The following is a 22,163-nucleotide window of genomic DNA, read 5'->3' on the forward strand; positions in this document are numbered from 1 at the left end:
GTCAACAAGAATATGGCTCAATTAGTGAGGACTCACTATGGTTGGCTTTTGCCTCAAATCAGTTTTGTGGAATTTCTCTCCTGTTGGTGTGTAAAGACTTGCACAGGTGAAGTCTTTCCACAACTTTGAGGTAAACACTCTCACTTGGTAGTGTCAACCCATAAAATGCATTAAAATGCCCACTGCCTATCTATTATTGCTGAAAGTCTGCAGATGCAGATTCATCTCCAACTATTCACCCAATAAGTAAGGCTACAATGCATAACCACCTTAAGCTACACTGAATATATTATAATTGAGAAAGCAGTTGATTCTGCCTTCTATTTTGAGCAGACAAGGCTGGAGGGACTACTTATTTGGATTCCAGTTCTCATGCTAGCTGGGGAAGAACAATGGGAGCTGTAGTCCAGAAAGTAACCTTCTCAAGCTGCACAATAGTTCCTGCTTCTACATCCTAGATCAGGGGTCCTCAAACTAAGGACAGGGGGCTAGATACGGCCCTCCAAGGTCATTTAGGTCCTCACTCAGGGTTAACCTAAGTATGAAACCAGGAAGTATTGAAAGCACACAACAGCAACAACAACAACAACAACGGCAACAGCAACAGCAACAGCAACAGCAACAATCCTATCTCATCAACCAAAAGCAGGCCCACACTTTCCATTGAAATACTAATAAGTTTATATTTGTTAAAATTGTTCTTCATTTTAATTATTGTATTGTTTTAAGGTGTTTTTCCCCCACTACAAATAAGATATGTGCAGTGTGCATAGGAATTAATCCATTATTTCTTTCAAATTATAACCCGGTTCTCCAACAGTTTGAGGGATTGTGGCCTAGCCCTCTGTTTAAAAAGTTTGAGGGCCTCTGTCCTAGATCCTAGAAAAATCATGCAAAAGGTATGGTACACCAGATGTTTTGGATGTCAACTCCCAAATTTCATAAGTGTTGGCCATAACAGCTGGACCTTCTGACAGATGAAATCCAAAACATCTGGAGGACAAAAGGTTGGGAACCAATGGTTTAAAATGAACACTCAAAGCTATGATATTTTTAGAATACAAGTGATTAAAATGGGAGATTCTTCCAGATCTATGCACAAAACCCTACCTGCATAAAGGCACACTTCCTTTGTGGCATCCTGTGAAATGTGACCTATTAGAAGGAAGCCTGCACTGTTGATTGCAGGTGACTCATACCCTAAAGGCACCAGATCCTGTCTGATCTTGGAAGGCAAACATAATCAGACAGCCCTGGTTAGTTCTTGGATGAGAGACCACCAATCAAACCAGGTGCTGTATTTACTCGAATGTAATGTTCACCATTTTTGTCTAAAGTACCTTCCCAAAATTATTATATTCATGTAATGTGATAAATAATCTTAGTGCTGAGCCAAAGCAAAAGGGGAAGCTACCTCAGTAGCACCTGAAGTTCCTATTTGAGAGATGTCACCTCTAATTTAATTGCCATGGCTCAATGCTATGCAATGCTAGGATTTGTAGTGTGGTGAGACGTTTTACCCACATCTATGGCAGGCATCCTCAGAGGTTGAGAGGTCTGTTGAAAACTAAGCAAGTGGGGTTTATGTATCTGTGGAATGTCCAGGGTGGAAGAAAGAACTCTTGTCTGCTTGAGGCTAGTGTGAATGTTGCAATTGGCCAGCTTAATTAACATGTAATGGCCTTGCAGCTTCAAGACCTGGCTGCTTCCTTCCTGGGGAATCCTTTGCTGGGAGGTATTAGCTGGCCCTGATTGCTTCCTGTCTGGAATTATCCTGCTTTTGAGTGTTGTTTTTATTTAGTGTGCCAATTTTAGAGTTTTTTTTAAAAAAAAATAGTGGTAGGCAAATTTTGTTCATTTTCATAGTTTTTTCCTTTTTGTTGAAATTGTCCACATGCTTGTGGGTTTCAATGGCTTCTCTGTGTATGTGACATAGTAGTTGTTAGAGTGGTCTAGCATTTCTCAAATAATATGCTGTGTCCAGGTTGGGTCATCAAGTGCTCTGCTTTTTAAAGGTATTTTTATTGCCATGGATTGACCATGTGGTCTCTGTCTGCCATTGTCTCTTCTGCCTTTTCTTCCTTCCAGTGAAGATACACATTTTACCTCTCTCTTTAGGCAAAATGTAGCTGCATGGATTTTTTGACTTTTTACCTCTTACCTTTTTTAGAAGATGAGATTTAATAAGCTAGTTTGCTCCGAGACCTTTTCTGCCAAGAATGTATTTATTTTACTTCAATAAATATTTTTGAACCTAAAGTTCTGACTCTGCAATCCTATGCTATTCTAATATACAGAAGCTTATCCCAGCTCATCACAAGTAAGTTTCTGCTGGTTATGAAGTTTACTTCTGGTCCTTGCTGTATTTATGGTGGAATCATGTAACTGAGGGTTCTTTTTGAGCCTAACAATTCAGATTCCCCAACACATGGCAAAACCACCTCTGAATATTTCTTGCATTGAGGAATCTATAGGAGATCTGATGAGGCACACACTACAACTTCCCTCAGGCCTGTTCCCATGGCACTGCAGTGGTGTTGTGGCAGGAATCTCTCCATGCCTATTAAGAAGTAAACCTCAGATACTGCTTTCTCCAGGAAAATGTGTGCAGGATTGCAGCCTTTTTGACAGCATTTTTCAATCTGAGGGTCATGAGGGGGTTTCAGGGGATGGTCTTAGGAACACCTTTGGCAAAGAAGACTGAAGATCTCTCTGCCTGTCCTTCTCTTCCTTTTTGGTGTTGATGAACTATAACTCCCAGAATTCAGAAACAGCCTGCTCCAATTCCACTAATATTCAATGTTGACCACGTAGGTAAGTTTGGTGCAGATCCATTGTGGGCTGGGTTCAGACTGCTCTTTGATTGTTGGTGAACTACAAATCCCAGCAACTACAACTTCCAAATGTCAAGATCTATTTCCCCAAACTCCACCAGGGTATACATTTGGGCATATTGAGTATTTTTGCCAAGTTTGGGACAGATCATTGTCTGAATCCACAGTGCTCTCTGGATGTAGGTGAACTACAACTCCAAGACTTAAAGTCAAGGCCCACCAAGCTCTTTTAGTATTTTCTGTGGGTCGTGGCAGTTCTGGGTGCCAAGATTGGTTCAGTTCCATTGTCGGTGGAGTTCAGAATGCTCTTTGATTGTGAGCGAACTATAAATTCCAGCAACTACAACTCCCAAATGTCAAGGTCTGTTTTCGACAAACTCTACCAGTGTTCACATTTGGGCATATTGAGGATTCCTGCCAAGTTTGGTCCAGATATATCATTGTTTGAGTCCACAGTGCTCTCTGGATGTAGGTGAACTACAACTCCAAAACTCAAACCCCACCAAACCCTTCCAGTATCATATCTCACAACCTCTGAGGATGCCTGCCATAGATGAGAATGCTTCTGGAACATGGCCATACAGCCCGGAAAACTCACAGCAAGCCTTCCAGTATTTTCTGTTGGCCATGGGGGTTCTGTATACCAAATTCGGTTCGATTCCATAGTTGGTGGAATTCAAAATGATATTTGCATTAGGATTCACAACAGTAGCAAAATCAGTTATGAAGTAACATCGAAAATAGCATTAGGAAGGTTGCGAACCACTGCTATAGGAGGAGGCCTGATGTCCTGCAGAGTCACTGGAACCAGGGTGCAATACAAGGGAGCAGCAATCCTTCCCTCACTCAACAGTAAGCCCTGTGGAACCTGATGGGGCTTTGGAAATGGCATGGAAGTGTCCTTGCATCTACAAACCCTGTTTCAGCTTTGTGCCTCAGACCCATCGCAGAGCCCCACTGAACCCCTGCTGTTTTTTTGGGACGTCGGAGGGGGGGGGGAGACCCAGTCCCTCCACCAAACTGGAGCCCCGAAAGGCCAACGTGCCCATTGGCGAGCGCCCCAAGGTCACCACCGCTGACGAAAAGAGCACAGAGGAACAATAGATTCATTTGAAACAATATTTTACAGACGTTTGGCGATCAATATGAGCTGCTGTATTATGCGGGGCCAATCTGTTAATGCTCTTAATGGGCTTCTCATTCCGTTTGGCCTGCCCACACTATGCTAAGTCGATAGAGCAAAGTGATTATTACTGAGAGACACTTGCAGGCAAAGCGGAATCCGGGCCTGGGCATTGCAATGGGCGGAGGGCGATTGAAAGGGGGAGGTGGGGGCCTAAGACCGTTTTGAATTCCCAGCTGAACCCTACACCCACCCCTTTCCAGTTGCCCCCCTCAACCTTGCCCTTGCTTAGCTTGGATTTCAGGAAACCCTTCTCATAACTGGGCCAAGTTTCTCTCCCTCTAAGCCAGTGGTTCTCAACCTTCCTAATGTTGCGACCCCTTAATACAGTGCCTCAAGTTGTGCTGACCCCCAACCATAACAGTATTTTCGTTGCTTCTTCCTAACTGTAATTTTGCTACTGTTATGAATCGTCATGTAAATATCTGATATGCAGGATGTATTTTCATTCAAGGGAGCAAATTTGGCACAAATACCCCATACGCCCAAATTTGAATACCTGGTAGAGCTGATTTTGTCATTTGGGAGTTGTAGTTGCAGGGATTTATAGTTCACCTACAATCAAAGAGCAATCTGAACTCCACCAAGGATGAAATTGAACCACACTTGGCACACAGGACTCCCGTGACCAACAGAAAATACTGGAAGGGTTTGGTGGGTATTGACCTTAAGTTTTGGAATTGCAGTCCACCTACATCCAGAGAACACTATGGACTCAAACAATGATGGATCTGGACCAAACTTGGCACGGATACTCAATATGCCCAAATGTGAACACTGGTGGAGTTTGGGGAAAATAGACCTTGACATTTGGGAGTTGTAGTTGCTGGGATTTGTAGCTCACCTGCAACCAAAGAGCATTCTGAACTCCACCAACAATGGAACTGAACCGATCTTGGCACCCAGAAGTCCCACGACCAACAGAAAATACTAAAAGGGCTTGGTGGGCCTTGACTTTGAGTCTTGGAGTTGTAGTTCACCTACATCCAGAGAGCACTGTGGACTCAAACAATGATCTGGCCCAAACTTGGCAAGAATACTCAATATGCCCTAATGTGTACACTGGTGGAGTTTGGGGAAAATAGATCTTGACATTTGGGAGTTGTAGTTGCTGGGATTTACAATTCACCTACAACCAAAGAGCTTTCTGTACTCCACCAAAGAGGAAATTGAACCAGACTTGGCACACAGAACTCCCCTGACCAACAGAAAATACTGGAAGGGTTTGTTGGGCACTGATCTTGAGTTTTGGAGTTGTGGTTCACCTACATCCATAGAGCACTGTGGACTCAATGATCTGGACCAAACTTGGCAAGAATATTCAATATGCCCAAATGTGAACACTGGTGGAGTTTGGGCAAAATAGACATTTTGGGAGTTTTAGTTGCTGGGATTTATAGTTGACCTACAATCAAAGAGCGTTCCCATGGAAATCTGAGCTGTTGGGCTCAAAAAAACCCTCACTTGAGGTGATTCCACAAAAATATAGCAGAGTGCCAGAAGCACAGTTCATAACCAGCAGAAGCTTAAGTGTAGTGAGCCAGGGTTAGTTTTCATTCAACAGTATGACACAGGATTGAAGGAGCCACAACTTTAGGTTCCAAAAATATGTGTTTATTAAAGTCAAAAGAAATCCGTTCTAGATAGAAAAGGTTGTTGGAGTTAACTAGCTTATTAAGCTATCTTCTAAGAAAAAAAAGAGGATAAAAATAAGAAAATAGTATCTACACAGCTACATCTTGCCCAGAGAAAGGCAAGATGAGCCCTTACTCAAGGAAGAGACCAAAATGGAGAATAACCACATGGCCAATAAGGCAGGACAATGAAAATACCTTTAAAGAGGAAGTTACCTCCTCCCTCACAGAAATCACATTGCTAAATCTTCAAAGGGGGAGAAGATAGTGGCAAGGAAGAAGAGTAAGACAAAGCCCCTTCTGGGTTAAGCATGGATAAGAAATTTGGGGAAGGAATCCCTCACTCTAATCCTACTTAGACTAACTACTCATTGAGGGCTGGGGACTTGTGCAGTCAAGGATGAAACTCAACCCATTCTGATTCTCACCAACGATAGAATTGGGCCAAACTTCCCACACAGAACACCCATGACCAACAGAAAATACAGTGTTTCCTGATGGTCTTTGGTGACCACTCTGACTCCCCTTTAGGGGTCCCGACCCCCAGGTTGAGAAACGCAGTTTTAAGCGCCTTCCTTCCCTTTGCGTCCTGCTCGCCTCAAGCTTCCCAAAGGAGAATAGACATCGAGAAGGCTCTTGACACCCTTCCTGGGTGGAAGATGGCTCAAATGTATGTATATACCAACCTCTTCTGATGTGTCTTCTGCAACGCTGCCTCCCTTGCCTTTGCTCTGGGTTCAAGCTTCCAATCTCCCCTCTCCAAAACCAAACTTCTTCTGTTCTGACTTCTTCCCCTTTGCCAGAACTGGCGGCTCAAAGGGAAGATCTATATATATATGTCTATGTAGGCCTGGTTGCCGGCTGTTTTCTATACACAGCCAGCTTCTATTTACTCCTAAATAAAAGAAATACATGTGTGTTGCTAATACAAACACCCAAGCGAGCCTTGTTCATTCGAGCTTTGAAGAAAGGAAATGGAAGGGGGTGGAGGAGAGGGAGAAAGAGAGAGAGAAGGAAAGAAGGAACCAGGGGAAGGATGAAGAATGGTGACTCCCTCCCTCTCTCTCGCCTGGCAAACAAAGGCAGAGATTTGTCAGAGTCCAATTTCAGCAATAAACAGAAGTGGCGGTGGAGTGGCTGCAGATTAAGAAACAGCTTCGGAATTGAGACCAAACACTTGGTGATTTCCTAGACATTTTTTTAAATGAGGGACAGAACAAGTTACTGGCTTAAGTGTGTCAAGAGGAGCTCCATTCCCTGGCTTTTCCTCACAGGGAGCCAAGATTTGAGCAATCCAAGGCCTGAGGGAGCCCAACCACAAGAAAGAAGGCTTCTGAAGGACTTTCCTTTTCCTACAAGCTCTGAGGACGCAACCTGGCCTTTTGCTATCCAAGGAGGCGCTCATGACGCACAGGAAGGAAAGGCTCTTTGGAAGCTGTCACCCTTAACCTCCATCCGCCCTGTTATTAAAACGAAGCTGGTCTTAATGAATAGCTGGAGGAAGGGGAGAGGAAGAGATGAGACTACCCCCAGGGGGCTTGGAGGTTTCCTTGGGATCCAGTCGAAGAAACCCCACCGCTTTGCTGGGCTTTGCAGATGCGCAAACTGCAAAGGAAAAGCAGTTTGCGCCTCAGCTTTGGTTACATGGAGAGACTTTGAGAAAGAGACTGAAGGAGAGAGATTTAAAGGAGGGATAGGGAAGCTCCATAGTCTCATCTGTAAAAGACACCCTAAGCCAGTTTCCTCACTAAGGTGCAGGAAAGAGAAAAGGAGAAAAGTGTGGCGACGTCGGAGAGAGATGAGGTCTGGATTCAGTCAGGGCGCAAACAGGAAACTACAAAACTTAAAATATGGAAAGTGTTGCTTTCTCATCCATGTTGCTCAGGGATCCTGGCCATTACAGCTCAAAGTTTGACTCCTTTAGGATTCTGAGGCTCTGGTTTTGAAACTAAAGAGGGACTCCACACTCTGGGAGACTTTGCTTTGGTCTCAAGTTAGGATCCTTTGGTTTTGAAGCCAAGGAGGGAACTGTGGCTCTCCAAGGGCGCATCTGTCCTGCAGAATGAATGTAGTTTGACATCACCTGCACTCAGTGCTATGGGATTTTAGGAGTTGTCGTTTGGTGAGGCATGCGTTCTCTTTTGGCAGAGAAGACTGAAGACCTTGTATAACTACAACTCCCCTGGTTCCATAGCTTCGAACCGTAAAGTGGGGCCAAACTGCGTTAATGTTGCAGTGTGGACCTGGCCTACCTCTCCAAATGGAATGTGCCTGCTAACTTGGGCCCCCTTCCATACAGGAGAATAAAATCCCACATTATTTGCTTTGAACTGTAATATATGGCAGTGTGAACTCAGATAACTCCGTTCAAAGCAGATATTGTGGGATTTTCTGCCTTGATATTCTGCGATATAGGGCTGTGTGGATGGGCCCTTGGTTAGAAAGGGATCTAAGGCCATCTTGTTGGATGTGAGTGAGGCTGGGTTCTTTTACACTGCCATATTATCTGCTTTGAATTGGATTATATGACAGTGTAGACACATATAATGCAGTTCAAATCAGATAATGTGGATTATCCGTTTTGATAATCTGGATTATATACTTTTTCTAGTCAGGAGCAGTTTGGGAAACTGCAGGTCACTTCTGGTGTGAGAGAATTGACCGTTTGCAAGGACGTTGCCCATTTACCATCCTATATGAGGCTTCTCTCATGTCCCCCCATGGGAAACTGGAGCTGACAGATGGGAGCTCACCCTGTTCAGCATAAAGGTTTAACCCCTTGCAATATTGGGCTCTGTTGGGTTTCATCCCTGGACTGCTTAAGTCTCTTGTGTCGTCAAGTTTCCAGACCTCAATGAGTAGCTAGACTAGAGATAGGATTAAGCTGAGGGATTCCTTTCCCCACTTTAGCATGCATGTTTCCCAAAAGGGCTTTGTTTTTCCTCCTGCTGCTTTAACAGCTCAGATTCCCCAAAAGGCTCCTATCTGAATTATATGGCAATGCAGAAGAAGCTATTATCTTCTTCAAGAAACTCTCCAAAATAATTTCTCTCCTCACACCTTCAACGAGAGTTATAAAATGGATTACACAGCCAAGAAAAAGTAAATAAAGGCCTTGGTGTCTTGGGGCCCTTCCACAACCCTATATCCCAGAATATCAAGGCAGGAAATCCCACATTATCTGAGTATGGACTCAGGTAACCCAGTTCAAAGCAGATATTGTAAGATTTTCTGCCTTAATATTCTGGGATATAGGGCTGTGTGGAAGGGCCCTTGATTTTTAGGTCTGTTCCTGGGGTTATTTGGGGCACTGATTCAGAAAGCTGCATTTGGCTAGATTGCATCAACTCTGGTTATCATGATTTTCTATGTGTGAGCAGATGAAGCATATATATGTTTTGTATCTCACAAACCAGAGCTGATAGGGCGAAACCGGTGCCACTTTTTTTAACCAGTAGATCAAACATACCCAGAAACAGGCACAATATTTGAGGCACCAAAATGTGTGTTTTTGAAACTCTTTCAGTCAATAGATCTAAACCCTGGGAGCAGTTCCAGGCGGTTTTGAAGTTGCAGTTTGGGCCTGGGATGCTTTGGAGGGGAAGCCCATTTGCAGCAGGTGTAACCCATAAAAAGCCAGATCAAGCCCTAAGAGGGGGACAACAAGCCTCCAACTGGTCCTATCTCGATTGAGGAAAGGCAGGATGAGCGAGGAACCGTTTTGAAGGCACTAACCACAAATAGAGAAGTTATTTTTCTCGGCGTTTGATAACATTGCGACCCGGCGCTGCTCAATGGGATGGGGTATTTGTTCTTGCAACAGGCCTTTTTTAATGGATTGCTCGCGGCTTGGCCTAAAGTTAGTATTGCAAACAGGCCCAAGGCATCCGCGTGTTTGTAGGTGACACAAGGAAGATGGTATTTTGACTCTGAATTTCTGTTTATTTTCCATTTATCACGTAGGCCGGGTGGTTTTAATCCCAAACGAAGGGAAAATAAAAGGGCGATCTTTTTCTCCTGGGTTGTTTCTATTCTTTGTGATTTTTTTTCTCCAACCTGAAACTTTGCCTCAATTGTATACATACATACACACACACAAATGATTCATGCCCGTTTTCTATAAACGGAAAACGATATTATCTCTCCAAAGCCGGCCCAAGACTCAATAACACACCAATTGTAGCTGAAGAGGGGGAGAAAGTAAAGAAAGCACCAAGGAAAATACTGGGTCAATTTTTGGTGGAGTGAACCAACACAGCGCAGTCTCTTCCTAGTATTTGCATGAGTCAAAATAATAATAATAATAATAATAATAATAATAATAATAACAACATTTATTATTATTATTATTATTATTATTATTATTATTATACTATCACCATCGTGTTAAAAAACAAAGTATGGATTGTTGATGTTGCCATCCCAGGTGACAGCAGGATTGAAGAGAAACAACTAGAAAAGCTGACACAATATGAGGATTTTAAGATCCTCATATTGTCCCAGTGCTCCCAGTGGTGATCAGCACACTGGGTGCAGTGCCTAAAGCCCTTGGCCTGCACTTAAAAACAATCAGCACTATCAAAATTACCATCTGCCAGCTGCAAAAGGCCACCCTACTGGGATCTGCATGCATTATTCACCCATACATCACACAGTCCTAGACACTTGGGAAGTGTCCGACGTGTGATCCAATACAACAGCCAACGGAGTGATCTTGTTTGCTGTGGACTCATCTTGTTGTGTTTCAAATAATAATAATAATTTTATTATTATTTAATTTATTATTATTAAAGTTGCAAGTTTAAACCTCAGGGATTTTGTGGAATCTTTGGAACCAAACCGAATGTGCTTGCTTTGGCATTGTCAACAATCCTGTATATTAGGAATAGGATCGGATTTAAAGGGAGGATAGATACTTAGATAGGACTTCCATCGAGGTGAATAAATATGCTTTTTGGGGGAGTCCTGGATTTGAAATGGATTTGATTGGAGCCTCTTGCACTCTGGAGCTCTCAAGCAAAAAAGCGACACAAGAAGCAGTTATCTATACTATGCAATTTGGCACCACTTTGTTGATGTTGTGCAATAGTGGGAACTGTATGTGTGTGTGTGTGTATATATATATATATATATATATATATATATATATATATGCAAAGTCTTTTTAGCCATCTCTTACCAAACTACAAATGCCAGGACGATGTAGCATTGAGTCCTGGCGGTTGAAGAGGTGCCAAACTGCATTAATTCTACAATGGAGACACCAAAAGCGCAGAGGCTCTTGCAAGGGTTTCCTCGGATGCCAAGAGCGCGCGCCGGCTTGGATTCGAACTCTCTGGTGAGCCAATCAGAGCCCGGCAAAATATGGGCCTTCCCAGGGTTCGGAGTTAGAATTCTAAGGGACCCGGGAGGGAGGAAGAGACGGAGCGCGCGGCGTCTCGTGCCTTTTGACTCAGCGGTGCGCGCGCGCGCTCTGGCCTCTCTTTTTGCCACCCGGCTGCAAAACTGCTTCCTCTCTTGTTATCTCTGGCTTTGGGCCTGTGGCGCCAGAGGGAGTTTAACCCTTTGTGTGCCGGCAGCCTCGCGCTCCTTCTCCAGCTCGGTTCGAGTGTTGGACTTGGGGTGCATCTCTATGCAGAATACAGTTTGAGATCACTTGCACTGCCACAAGTCAATGCTATGGAATCCTGAGAGTTGGGCATCTTAGAACGGCCGAAGTGTTGTATGACCAAGTTGTACATCCTATGAACACATGGTATGGAGTCAATAGCACTTAAAGTGGCATCTAAGTGCAGTGTAGATGGCCTTAGTACTCTCAGTCATGGAAACCCACTAGCAACCTCTGAGGGAGGCAATGGCAAACGACTAAGGTTGGATCTGCACTAAGGTTGGAGGAAATGCTTGTTCTTGTCATGCAGCTAAGGATCCTTCTACCTTTCCATAAAATCCAGACTGTCATAATCCACATTATCTGCTTTGAACTGTATTATATGAGTCCACACTGCCATATAATCCAGTTCAAAGCGGATAATCTGGATTTTATGTGCCCTGTAGAAGGGGTCTTCGGCTGGATCTACGCTGCCCAATATCCCAGGATCTGATCCCAGATCATCTGCTTATCCCAGATCATCTGACATTGTAGACACATATATTCCAGTTCAAAGCAGATAATCTAGGATCAGATCCTGGGATATAGGGCAGTGTAGTCTCAGCCACATATACTTCATCTCAGAGCAGATAATGTGGAATCAGATCCTGGGATATATGGCAGTGTAGATCCAGCCACATATAATTCAGTTTAAAGCAGATAATCTAGAATCAGATCCTGGCATATAGGGCAGTGTCAACCCAGCCAAGATGAGTTTCACACCAGTATTGAAGAAAGTGGTTTCACGCTGCAGAAAATCACACAGAAAATCCTAAAACCAGTTTGAGGCCCGGATGACACAAACCACAGGGCTTTCTTGCACTTGCTTTTGTGAGAGTTTGTGGTCTGGCCCCCCAAGTTGGAAACTAGCTTCAAACTGAAAGGCTGTGAAATAGACAGGCGACTTTAAAGCACACACAGGCTGAATCTGCACTGCAGTATATGGTCAGTATAGGGACATATAATGCAGCTCAGTGGCAGCATAGGCCATATAATGCAGTTCAATGCCAGTATAGGGCCATATGATGCAGTTCAATGCCAGTATAGGGCCATATAATGCAATTCAATGGCAATATAGGGCCATATAATGCAGTTGAATGTATGGTGATGTAGATCCAGCAACTCACACACATACAAACATGCAGGAAAGCCCATCTGTCTCCAAATCCAGACCTAGGCTCATCTCACATTCAATAAAATAGGAGCCCAGTTTGTCTTCCCATTTATTTTCCGGCTGTTTTACCATCCTGTGGGAGGCTTCTCTCATGTTCCCGGATGAGAAGCTACAGCTGACAGAGGGGAGCTCACCCCACTCCCCGATTGGACGGCCGGCCTTTCGGTCAGCTGTCCTGCTGGCCCATTGCTCCATGGGGGATCCTGCTCGGCTTACCTGAGTCCCAAGTAGCCTCCAAACAGCCTTGGCGTCGCCTCTTCCGGTCTGTGGCGGCTGCAAAGAGCTTAGTTTCCAGGCCAGCTTTGCTCGCTGCTTAGGCAAACTAAGTTCCCCTTTTTTGGGTCAGGAAACAATGCCGCCTCTGTCCGCCTCTGTGTCTCCCATCTCCAAGGCACCTGTTCACTCTCCTTCCCTCAAGTCTCCGCCTCTCATTAATATTTCTTTTTGGGAGAAACACACACACACAAAACACATCCCAGCACAAACACCACCACCAGGACCATCCTCATGAATGAACAAGTTTCCTTTATTGGCTTTCCCACCCCTCCCTTCAACCACAAGACACGGATGTATTAGAACCATTTGTAATAATAATAATAATAATAATAATAATAATAATAATAATAATAATAATAATAGAGGGAGGGGAAAAACAAACGGAAAGAAGGATGGGGAGTATACAGAGAAGAAAATAACGGGGAGATGAGCTCCCACAGCCCCCAACCCTCACTCCCTCCCCCAAAACAGACAAGAAAACTGTACAGAATATAGCAAAGAAGTTAACAATTCCTCTGAAGAGTCTGATTGTCCATCACTTAAAGCGCCCCGAACACTGGCCGAGAGTTCAGGAAGCAGACCCGGCGTGGAGTCGCCCCGGGTTGGTCACTCCCCTCCCCCCCCTATTTTGTGCAGCTCGTTTCCCCCTCAAAAAAAGGAGATACCATCTCGTGACAAATCCCCCAACTCCCCTCGCTTTCAAGGATTGTTTCCTATTGCACACACAGCAGCGGCAGAAGCCAGAGAAGGTCTTCCAGGAAAGAAGAAGAAAGGAGGGGGAAAGAGAAAGGGAAGAGGAGAAAGGGAGGGAGAGAGGAAGGAAGGAAAGGAGGGAAGGAAGGAGGGAGGGAGGAAAGAAAGAAGGAATGAAGAAATGAAAGAAAGAAGGCAGGAAAAACAGAAGAAGGGAGGGAGGGGGAGGAAAAAAGGAATGAAAGAAGGAAAAAGGAAGGAAGGAAGGAAGGAAGGAAAGAAGGAAGGAAAGAAGGAAGGAAAGAAAGAAGGAGGGAGGGGAGGAAAAAGGAATGAAAGAAGGAAAGAAGAAGGAAGGAAAGAAGGAATGAAAGAAGGAAGGAAGAAAAGAAAGAGAGAAGGAGGGAAAGAATGGAAGAAGAAAGGAAGAAAAGAAAGAGGGAAGGAAGGAAATAAGGAAAGAAAGAAAGAAAGAAAGAAAGAAAGAAAAAGGGAAGGAAAGAAGGAATGAAAGAAGAAGGAAGGAATAAAAGAAAGATGGAAGGAAAGAAGGAAGGAAGGGAAGAAGGAAGGAAGAAAAAAGAGGGAAGGAAAGAAAGAAAGAAGGAAGGAATGAAAGGAGGAAGAAGGAAATAAAGAAAGAAAGAAAGAAAGAAAGAAAGAAAGAAGAAGGGGAGGAAAGAAGGAATGGAAGAAGGAAAGAAGAAGGAAGGAAGGAAGGAATGGAAGAAGGAAAGAAGAAGGAAGAGAAGAAGGAAGGAAGAAGGAAGGAAGGAAAGAAATAGAGAAGGAAGGGAAAAAGGAAGGAAGAAAAAAGAGGAAAGGAGTAAGTAATGAAAGAAGGAAGGAAGAAAAGAAAGAGGGAAGGAAAGAAGGAAAGAAAGAAGGAAGGAAGAAAAGAAAGAGGGAAGGAAGGGAATAAGGAAGGAAAGAAGGAAAGAAAGAAGGAAGGAAGGGAAGGAGGGAGGGAGTTAAGAGAAAGGAAGTAGAACGCGCCCCGAAATAGCAACATTAAAAAAACTTGCAATAAATAATTAGGGAATTTTCAAAAGAGCTCGTTTCAAATCCGAACCGGCTTCTCTCTCGCCTTTCAAGCCTTGAGAGGAAAAGAATGCCCTGAAAAGATCGACGGTGTCTCTTTGAAACGGCATCAAATCGGTTGAGGCTGTCGAGCCGGACAGCTCTCCCCCCCCCTCCCCAAACTCCCCTTGCGTTTTGGGGAGCCTTGTTTTGGCACCATCGGGACAACTACAACCACAACAGGGAGATCTCCCTCCCTCCTTCGCTCCATTTCCAAAGAGAATATTATTTTCAAAGAAATCAGGAGCGACCGTTCTTTTGAGGGGAGAAAAAGCGCATTATTCTTAGAACAACCACAATAACCATCATCAGAAATGATGATGGAACAACCCCGCCAGGCAGGAAAGTGGGGGAGTCTCTGAAGAATGGCACGGACAAAAGGTTGGGGGGGGGGGAGAGAGATCATATGTATAGGGATCCTTTCTGGCAGGAGGAGATGGCAATCCGGATCGAGAGGGAATAGAGGCTGATGGAAAGGGAGTATTGGACCGCTCTCTGGCTTCCCTCCCTTCCCTCCCTCTCTTGTGTAAGCCCCTCTCTCCCTTTCTTGCCCTTCTCTGGTTCCTTCTCTGTCTCGTTCTGGGCTCAGACGGGCCGAAGGAGCGGGACGGAGGTGACTACGGGGTGCGAGTAGTAGACCGGGTGCGGGAAAGTGAGCAAGGGCTGGCTGACGGGGGCGCTCCCCGTGGGTCCCCCTCCCGCCCCCGCTTGGCCCCCGTTGGGCCCCCCACCCGCGCCCCCCTCGCCCTCGTGGTAGAGGATGGGCACGCGCACGATGCGCTGGGCGGCCGCGTGGCTCAGGTTGGCCGCCTCCAGCTCGGCCGCCAGTTGCCGCTTCCACTTGTTGCGCCGGTTCTGGAACCAGATCTTGACCTGGGTCTCGGTCAGGTGGAGGGAGGCAGCCAAGCCGGCCCGCTCCGAGCTGCTCAGGTAGCGCTTCAGGTCGAAGGTGGACTCCAGCTGGAAGACCTGGCTGCGGGAGAAGACGGTGCGGGTCTTCTTCTTGCGGCAGGGCTTCTTCTCGGCGCCGCAGTCGCCTCCCCCTCCGCCGCTTCCTCCGTCGGGCTCCCGCTTGGGCCAGTCCTCGGCGCCGCTCTCCTCCTCCTTCTTGCCCTCCTCCGAGTCGCTCTCCTCCAGGATGATCTCCTCGGGGCTCTTGGAGTCCAGCAAGTCCTTGGCCTCCCTCTCCGCCTTGGCCAAGGCCTCGTCCGGGGAGTCCCGGTCCGTGCCTCCCGAGGCCGGGGAAGAGTCTCTCCGCAGGGATTTCTCCAGCGACACTGCAGGGAAGGCGGGCAGGCACAGCCCAGAGGCAGAGCCAGAGGGAAAAGGAAGGAAGGAAGGGGGGAAGAAGGAAAAAGGAGACTTTAGAGCCTTGCCTTGCGCATTTCTGCAAAGCTCCAAGAGAGGCAAAGGAGTTGCTGTTGCTCCTTTGTCTCTTTTTGGATGCCTCAAGTTGTTGAACCTGCTTCTGCGTATATTTGACTTGCTGGTTCTACAAAGAGCACCTGTTTCCCCAGTAGGAGCCCCCAGCGGGGTAGAGAGCGCGGGTGAGCTCCCTCCGTTAGCTCCAGCTCCCATGTGGGGACATGAGAGCTCCCTCCGTTAGCTCCAGCTCCCATGTGGGGATATGCGAGGAGCCTCTCGCAAGGATGGTAAAACGTCAAACATCCGGGCCTTCCCCTGGGCAACGTCCTTGCAGGCGACCAATTCTGGCCAAGTCTCTCACACCAGAAGCGACTTGCAGTTTCTCAAGTCGCTCCTGACACACACACACACACACAAAGGTTTCTCCTATCAGCTCTAGTTTGGGAGATACAAAGAAATATGCCATCAATAATAATAATAATAATAATAATAATCATAGGAACCTATTGTTAGTTTTTGAGATACAAAGCGTAGCCATCTATAACAACAACAACAACAACAACAGGAACCTATTATTAGTTTCTGAGATACAAAGCATATGCCATCTATAATAATAATGATGATGATGATGATAAGAAGAAGAAGAAGAACCTATTATTAGTTTTTGAGATACAAAGCATATGCCATCTATAAAAATAATAATAGGAACCTATTGTTAGTTTTTGAGATACAAAGCATATGCCATCTAAAATAATAATAATAATAATAATAATAATAATAATAATAATAATGCAACCTATTGTTAGTTTTTGAGATACAAAGCATATGCCATCTATAATAAAAATATTAAGAACAACCTATTATTAGTTTTTGAGATACAAATCTATAATAATAATAATAATAATAATAATAATAGGGACCTGTTGTTAGTTTTTGAGATACAAAGCATATGCCATCTATAATAATAAAAATAATAATAATAATAATAGGAAGGTATTATTAGTTTTTGAGATACAAAGCATATGCCATCCACCAGTCTTTCGTCCATAGAAAACCATGATAGTTTATCTAAGGCCCTCTCCACACAGGTGTATAAAATCCACATTGAATTGGATTATGTGGCAGTGTGAACTCAGATAACACAGTTTATAGCAGATATTGTGATTTATCTGCCTTGATATTCAGGGTTAGATGACTGTGTTAGGGCCCTGGAAAACTACAACTCTTGCTGTCTATCCAATGCGATTTTCTGACTCAGCCCCAAATAACCCCAGGAACAGGCCTAAAAACTTTTGTTGTTTGGGCCCTGTTGTTGTTGTTGTTGTTGTTGTTGTTGTTATTATTATTATTATTATTATTATCATCATCATATTAATGTTATACCCCGCTTATTATTACGATTAATAATAATAATAATATTACTGTTATTACTAAATATTATTACTATTATTACTACTATTATATTTTATATCACGCTTATTATTATTACTAATACTATTACTAATTATTATTACTAATATTATTATTACTATTGTTACTACTAGTACTACTATTATTATATTTTATACCCCGCTTTTCTCTCTCGCTCTAGATCCAAAGTGGCTCAAAAAAGGAGATTTAATTCCATTATAATATTGATTTTTTAATGGAATTTAAAAAATCATTTTTTTAAAAAAAGTAAAAGCTCTTGTTTACAAAAGTAAAGAAAGAAAGAAAGAAAAGAAGGAGCTTATCAGCCTTGCCTGGTTGCCCTTTTCACATCACCTCCCTGGGACTTAAAATCCCCACTTTCCCCCCTATATTTCTCCCTCATAGAGGCTGGGATAAAAAGCCAACTGCCGGGATCCCAGTTGGAACGACGGTTGAATAAACCAGGCCAGGAGAAGGACGCCCGCTTCCCGGTGAGTTTCAATGGCGCGCATCAATCCAGAAAGCCAAGCTTTGGCAACCCGGGCCAGGTTTAGTCAAGGATGAAGAGGCTCTGGGATCAAGGGGCCTCAACCTGGAAGCCCGGGTTGGACAGTTTGAAGCCCGGCCTTTGATGCTTACCGGTTTTTCAAAAGCAATAACACACACACAAAGGGTTTTGTGCCAACTCGCCCGTTTGGGACTAATAAACCCCACTTGCTTGCCTAGGATCTTGCAATGGGAGAAGGTGGAGGGAGGTAATAGATGGCGCATGGAGAGCTAAATCGGGCTCGAAATGGGACTAAAGTGCTAGATGGTCTACTACTTTGGAGGACCCACAACCCTAGCTATCCACACCAGGCGAGTTCACTAAACTAGAGATGGCTGAGAGGTTTCCTCCTAGCTGATCCTGGAAGATCTACCTGTGAAGAAATGGTGGCCTGGTCTTGAGGGGGAGGCCTGGAGAACAGCGACAGTCAGGAAAGCAACAAGGGAAGATCTAGGAGAAGGTGATCCTCCCTGGGATGAGAAAAACCAGGAAGAGCCTCCAACTTCTCAGTGTGAGATAGATGGATGGAGAGAGGTGATGGATGGATGGATCAAAGGAGAAGTCCCTGGAGAAGGCCGACAGTAAGGAAAGCAACAAGTGAAGATCTAGGAGAAGGTGGTCCTCCCTGGGATGAGAAAAACCAGGAAGAGCCTCCAACTTCTCAGTGTGAGATAGATGGATGGAGAAGGGTGAGTGGGTGGATGGATGGATCAAAGGAGAAGTCCCCAGAGAAGGCCGACAGTAAGGAAAGCAAAAAAGGTAAGATCTAGAGAAGGTGGCCCTCCCTGGGATGAGAAAAAGCAGGAAGAGCCTCCAACTTCTCAGTGTGGGATAGATGGATGGAAAAGGATGAGTGGGTGGATGGATGGATCAAAGGAGAAGTCCCAGAAGATCTAGGAGAAGATGGAGTGGTTAAGGATAAGGAAGACCCGGAAGATCCAGGGGTAAGTGGCAAGGTGGGATGGAATGTAGAAGAAAGTAGGGATTGAAATAATAATAATGATAATAATAATAATAGCAAGATGGTTAAGTGGGTCAAGGGAGGGACCTTGCTCCCTAGGAAGGACAGTAAGGGAAGGTCAGGAAGAGCCTTCAGAATGGAGGGGACAAGTGTCAAGGTGGGATGGAGTCTCTATGGAGAGAAAGGCGAGCTAACAATATTAATGACAAGAGGGATGAGTGGGTTAAGGGAGGGACCTTGTCTCTAAGAGCCCTTCCACACAGCCATATAACCCAAAATATCAAGGCAGAAAATCCCACAATATCTTCTTTGAACTGGGTTATGAGTCCACACTGTCATATATTCCAGTCCAAAGCAGAAATTGTAGGATTTTATTCAGCTGCGTGAAAGGGCCCCAAGAGGGGCAGTAAGGAAAGCAACAAGGGAAGAGGTAGGAGATGATGCTTAGAAGAAGGAAGGCCAGGAAGACCCTTCTCTCAGCTTCCCGGCGTGGAAGGGGCAAGTGGCAAAGTGGGATGGAGTCACTATGGGGATAAAGGTTGACTAGAAAATAATAATAATAATAATAATAATAATAATAATAATAATAATATTAAATGGCATGAGGGATGAGTGGGTCAAAGGAGAGGGACCTTGTCTTTAAGAAGGACAGGCGGACTAGGAATAATAATAATAATAATAATAATAATAATAACATTAAGGATGAATGGGTTAAGGGAGAGGGACCTTGTCTTTAAGAAGGACAGTAAAGTAAGCAACAAGGGAAGAGGTGGGAGATGATGCTTAGGAGAAGGAAGGCCAGGAAGACCCATCCATCGGCTTCCCAGCGTGGAAGGGGCAAATGGCAAGGTGGGATGGAGTCACTATGGAAAGAAAGGCGGGCTAGAAATAAAGATAATAATAACAATGGCAAGAAGGATTAGTGAGTCAAAGGAGGGGCCTTGTCTCTAGAAGGGGCAGCCAGGAAAGCAACAAGGGAACTGGTAGAAGATGATGCTTAGGAGAAAGAAGGCCAGAAGACCTTTCTTCCGGCTTCCCAGCGTGAAAGGAGTAAGTGGCCAGGTGGGATTTCTAGGCGGGCTAGAAATTAATAATAATAATAATAAGAGGGATGAGTTGGTCAAGAGAGGGACCTTGTCCCCAAGAGGGACAAGTATAGATCTCGTTTGCTGTGACATACTGTGTTTTTGTGTCAGTAAAATAATAATAATAATAATAATAATAATAATAATGGCAAGAGGGACGATTGGGCAAGGGAGGGGCCTTGTCCCTAAAAGGGCCAGTAAGGAAAGCACCAAGGGAAGAGGTAGGAGATGATGCTTAGGAGAAGGAAGGTTAGGAAGACCCTTCCTTCGACTTCCCAGGTGGAGAGGACAAATGGCAATGTGGGATGGAGTCATTAGGGGAGAAAGGAGAACTAGAAATAACAACAACAACAACAACAATAATAATAATGGCAAGAAGGAGGAGTGGGTCAAGGGAGGGACTTTCTGTCAAAGAGGGCCAGTAAGGAAAGCAACAAGGGAAGAGGTAGGAGCTGATGTTTAGGAGAAGGAAGGCTAGGAAGACCCTTCCTTGGGCTTCCCAGAGTGGAAGGGGCAAATGGCAATGTGGGATTGAGTCATTATGGAGAGAAAGGCAGGTTAGAAATAATAATAATAATAATAATAATAATAATAATAATAATAATGGCAAGAGGGATGAGTGGGTCAAGGGAGGGCCAGGAAGGAAAGCAACCAGGGAAGGAGGAGAAGGAGGTGATGATGCCTGGGAAGAGGAAGGCCAGGAAGAGCCTTCCTTGGGCTTCCCACCGCGGAGGGGCCCCAATGCCGGGGGGGGGGGGTCTGCTGGCCGGTTACCTTCCGTCCTGGGCAGGTGTCCCCCGGCGGGGCTCAGGCTGTAGGGGTACCACCAGGCCGGGCTCCTCTCCAGGTAGTGGGCGGGCAGGGCGAACCTCTGCGCGGGGATCTCGAAGCGGGGGAAGGCGAGGTCGGCCACGGGCGAGAGGGCGAAGCCGGCCCCCTCCAGCGCCCCTTTGGCCACCGGCGGGAAGAGCGCCCGGGGCTGCTTGGGGGCCGCCTTGGGGTGCGGGTCCCCATTGAGCAAGTTCTTAATGGAGAAGGGAGACTCTTTCGGCGGAGGAGGAGGAGGCGGCGGCGGCGGCGGTTGCTGGGGCTGCGAAGCCGGGGGGCTGGGGGCGTCGGGTCCGGTCTCCGGCATCTTCCTCCTTTCCCTCCCTCCCTCCCTCCCCTGTGGTGTTCACACGGGACTCCGGAGTGGCTCCCAATTAGCCGGCAGCATCGAGAAAGCTTGGGACGTCCTTCGGGGGAGACTGGAGGGCGTTGTAGTAGTAGTCTTCGTCGTCTGGCTTTCTTCGGCGTCGGGTGCGAATGCTGCGCTCCGAAGGCCCCACCAGGACGCCCCGATTCACGTTTGGCAGCCGGGCGAGAGAGAGAGAAAGCGAGAGAAGGAAGGGAGGAAGGAGGGAGGGAGGGAAAGGAGGGAGGGAAGAGGGAGGGAGGGAGGCCAGGCAGCCGCCCCCTCCCTCGCGGGCTCCTCTAGCCCGCCATCTCCACGCCCCCCTTCGATTTGGTCCTCTTGGCTCCGGGCGAAAGAGAGCTCGCCTCTTATTGGCTTTAGAGAGTCCAATTAGGCAGCAAAGGAGGGAGAAGGCTCCGTCTCGGCACAAAAGGGGGTGGCCTCGCCTCTTCCTCCCCCACTTCCTCACCGAGACACTTCCCCGCTCTTCCGACCACAAAGGAGAAGGAGAAGGCTCTCTCAAACACACACATACACACACACTCGGGGGAGGGGTTGGGGGGAGGGTAGAAAGAGGGGGGGAAAGAGGGGTCTCCCTATTTGGGAAAGTTCGGAACAAGGCGGGTGAAAGTTTGCTCCTATCTACAAAAGGGACCTTCCACACAGTCCTATATCCCAGAATATCAAGGCACAAAATCCCACATTATCTGCTTTGAACTGGAATATCTGAAGGCCCTTCCACACAGCCCTATATCCCAGAACATCAAGGCAGAAAAACCCACATTATCTGCTTTGAACTGGGTTATGGGAGGGCCCTTCCACACAGCCCTATATCCCAGAATACCAAGGCAGAAAAATCTCACATTATCTGCTTTGAACTAAATTATCTGAAGACTCAGGAGTCCAAAACTCCTGAGACTGGGAAACACTGGGGTCCCTTCCACACAGCTGAATAAAACCCCACAGTTTCTGCTTTGAACTGGAATATATGTCCGCGTGGAGTCAGATAACCCAGTTGAAAGCTGATATTATGGGATTTTCTGCCTTGATATTCTGGGATATAGGGCTGTGTGGAAGGGCACTCAGGCTCCTTCCACACA

At 45.7% G+C, this 22,163-nt stretch overlaps 1 protein-coding gene across 1 annotated transcript; it reads right to left on the bottom strand.

The window, feature by feature from the left end:
• Positions 1 to 12,980: 12,980 nt before the first annotated feature.
• Positions 12,981 to 21,383, bottom strand: HMX3 (H6 family homeobox 3). Its single transcript, XM_060768577.2, has 2 exons — positions 20,664 to 21,383; positions 12,981 to 15,798 (listed from the first exon to the last, which is right to left on the bottom strand). The coding sequence occupies exons 1-2, from the start codon at positions 21,022 to 21,024 to the stop codon at positions 15,107 to 15,109; spliced, it is 1,053 nt and encodes a 350-aa protein (XP_060624560.1). The 5' UTR covers positions 21,025 to 21,383; the 3' UTR covers positions 12,981 to 15,106.
• Positions 21,384 to 22,163: the final 780 nt, after the last annotated feature.

The sequence above is a fragment of the Anolis sagrei genome, chromosome 3 (genome assembly GCF_037176765.1).
Source record: "Anolis sagrei isolate rAnoSag1 chromosome 3, rAnoSag1.mat, whole genome shotgun sequence".
In the NCBI taxonomy this organism is placed as follows: domain Eukaryota; kingdom Metazoa; phylum Chordata; class Lepidosauria; order Squamata; family Dactyloidae; genus Anolis; species Anolis sagrei.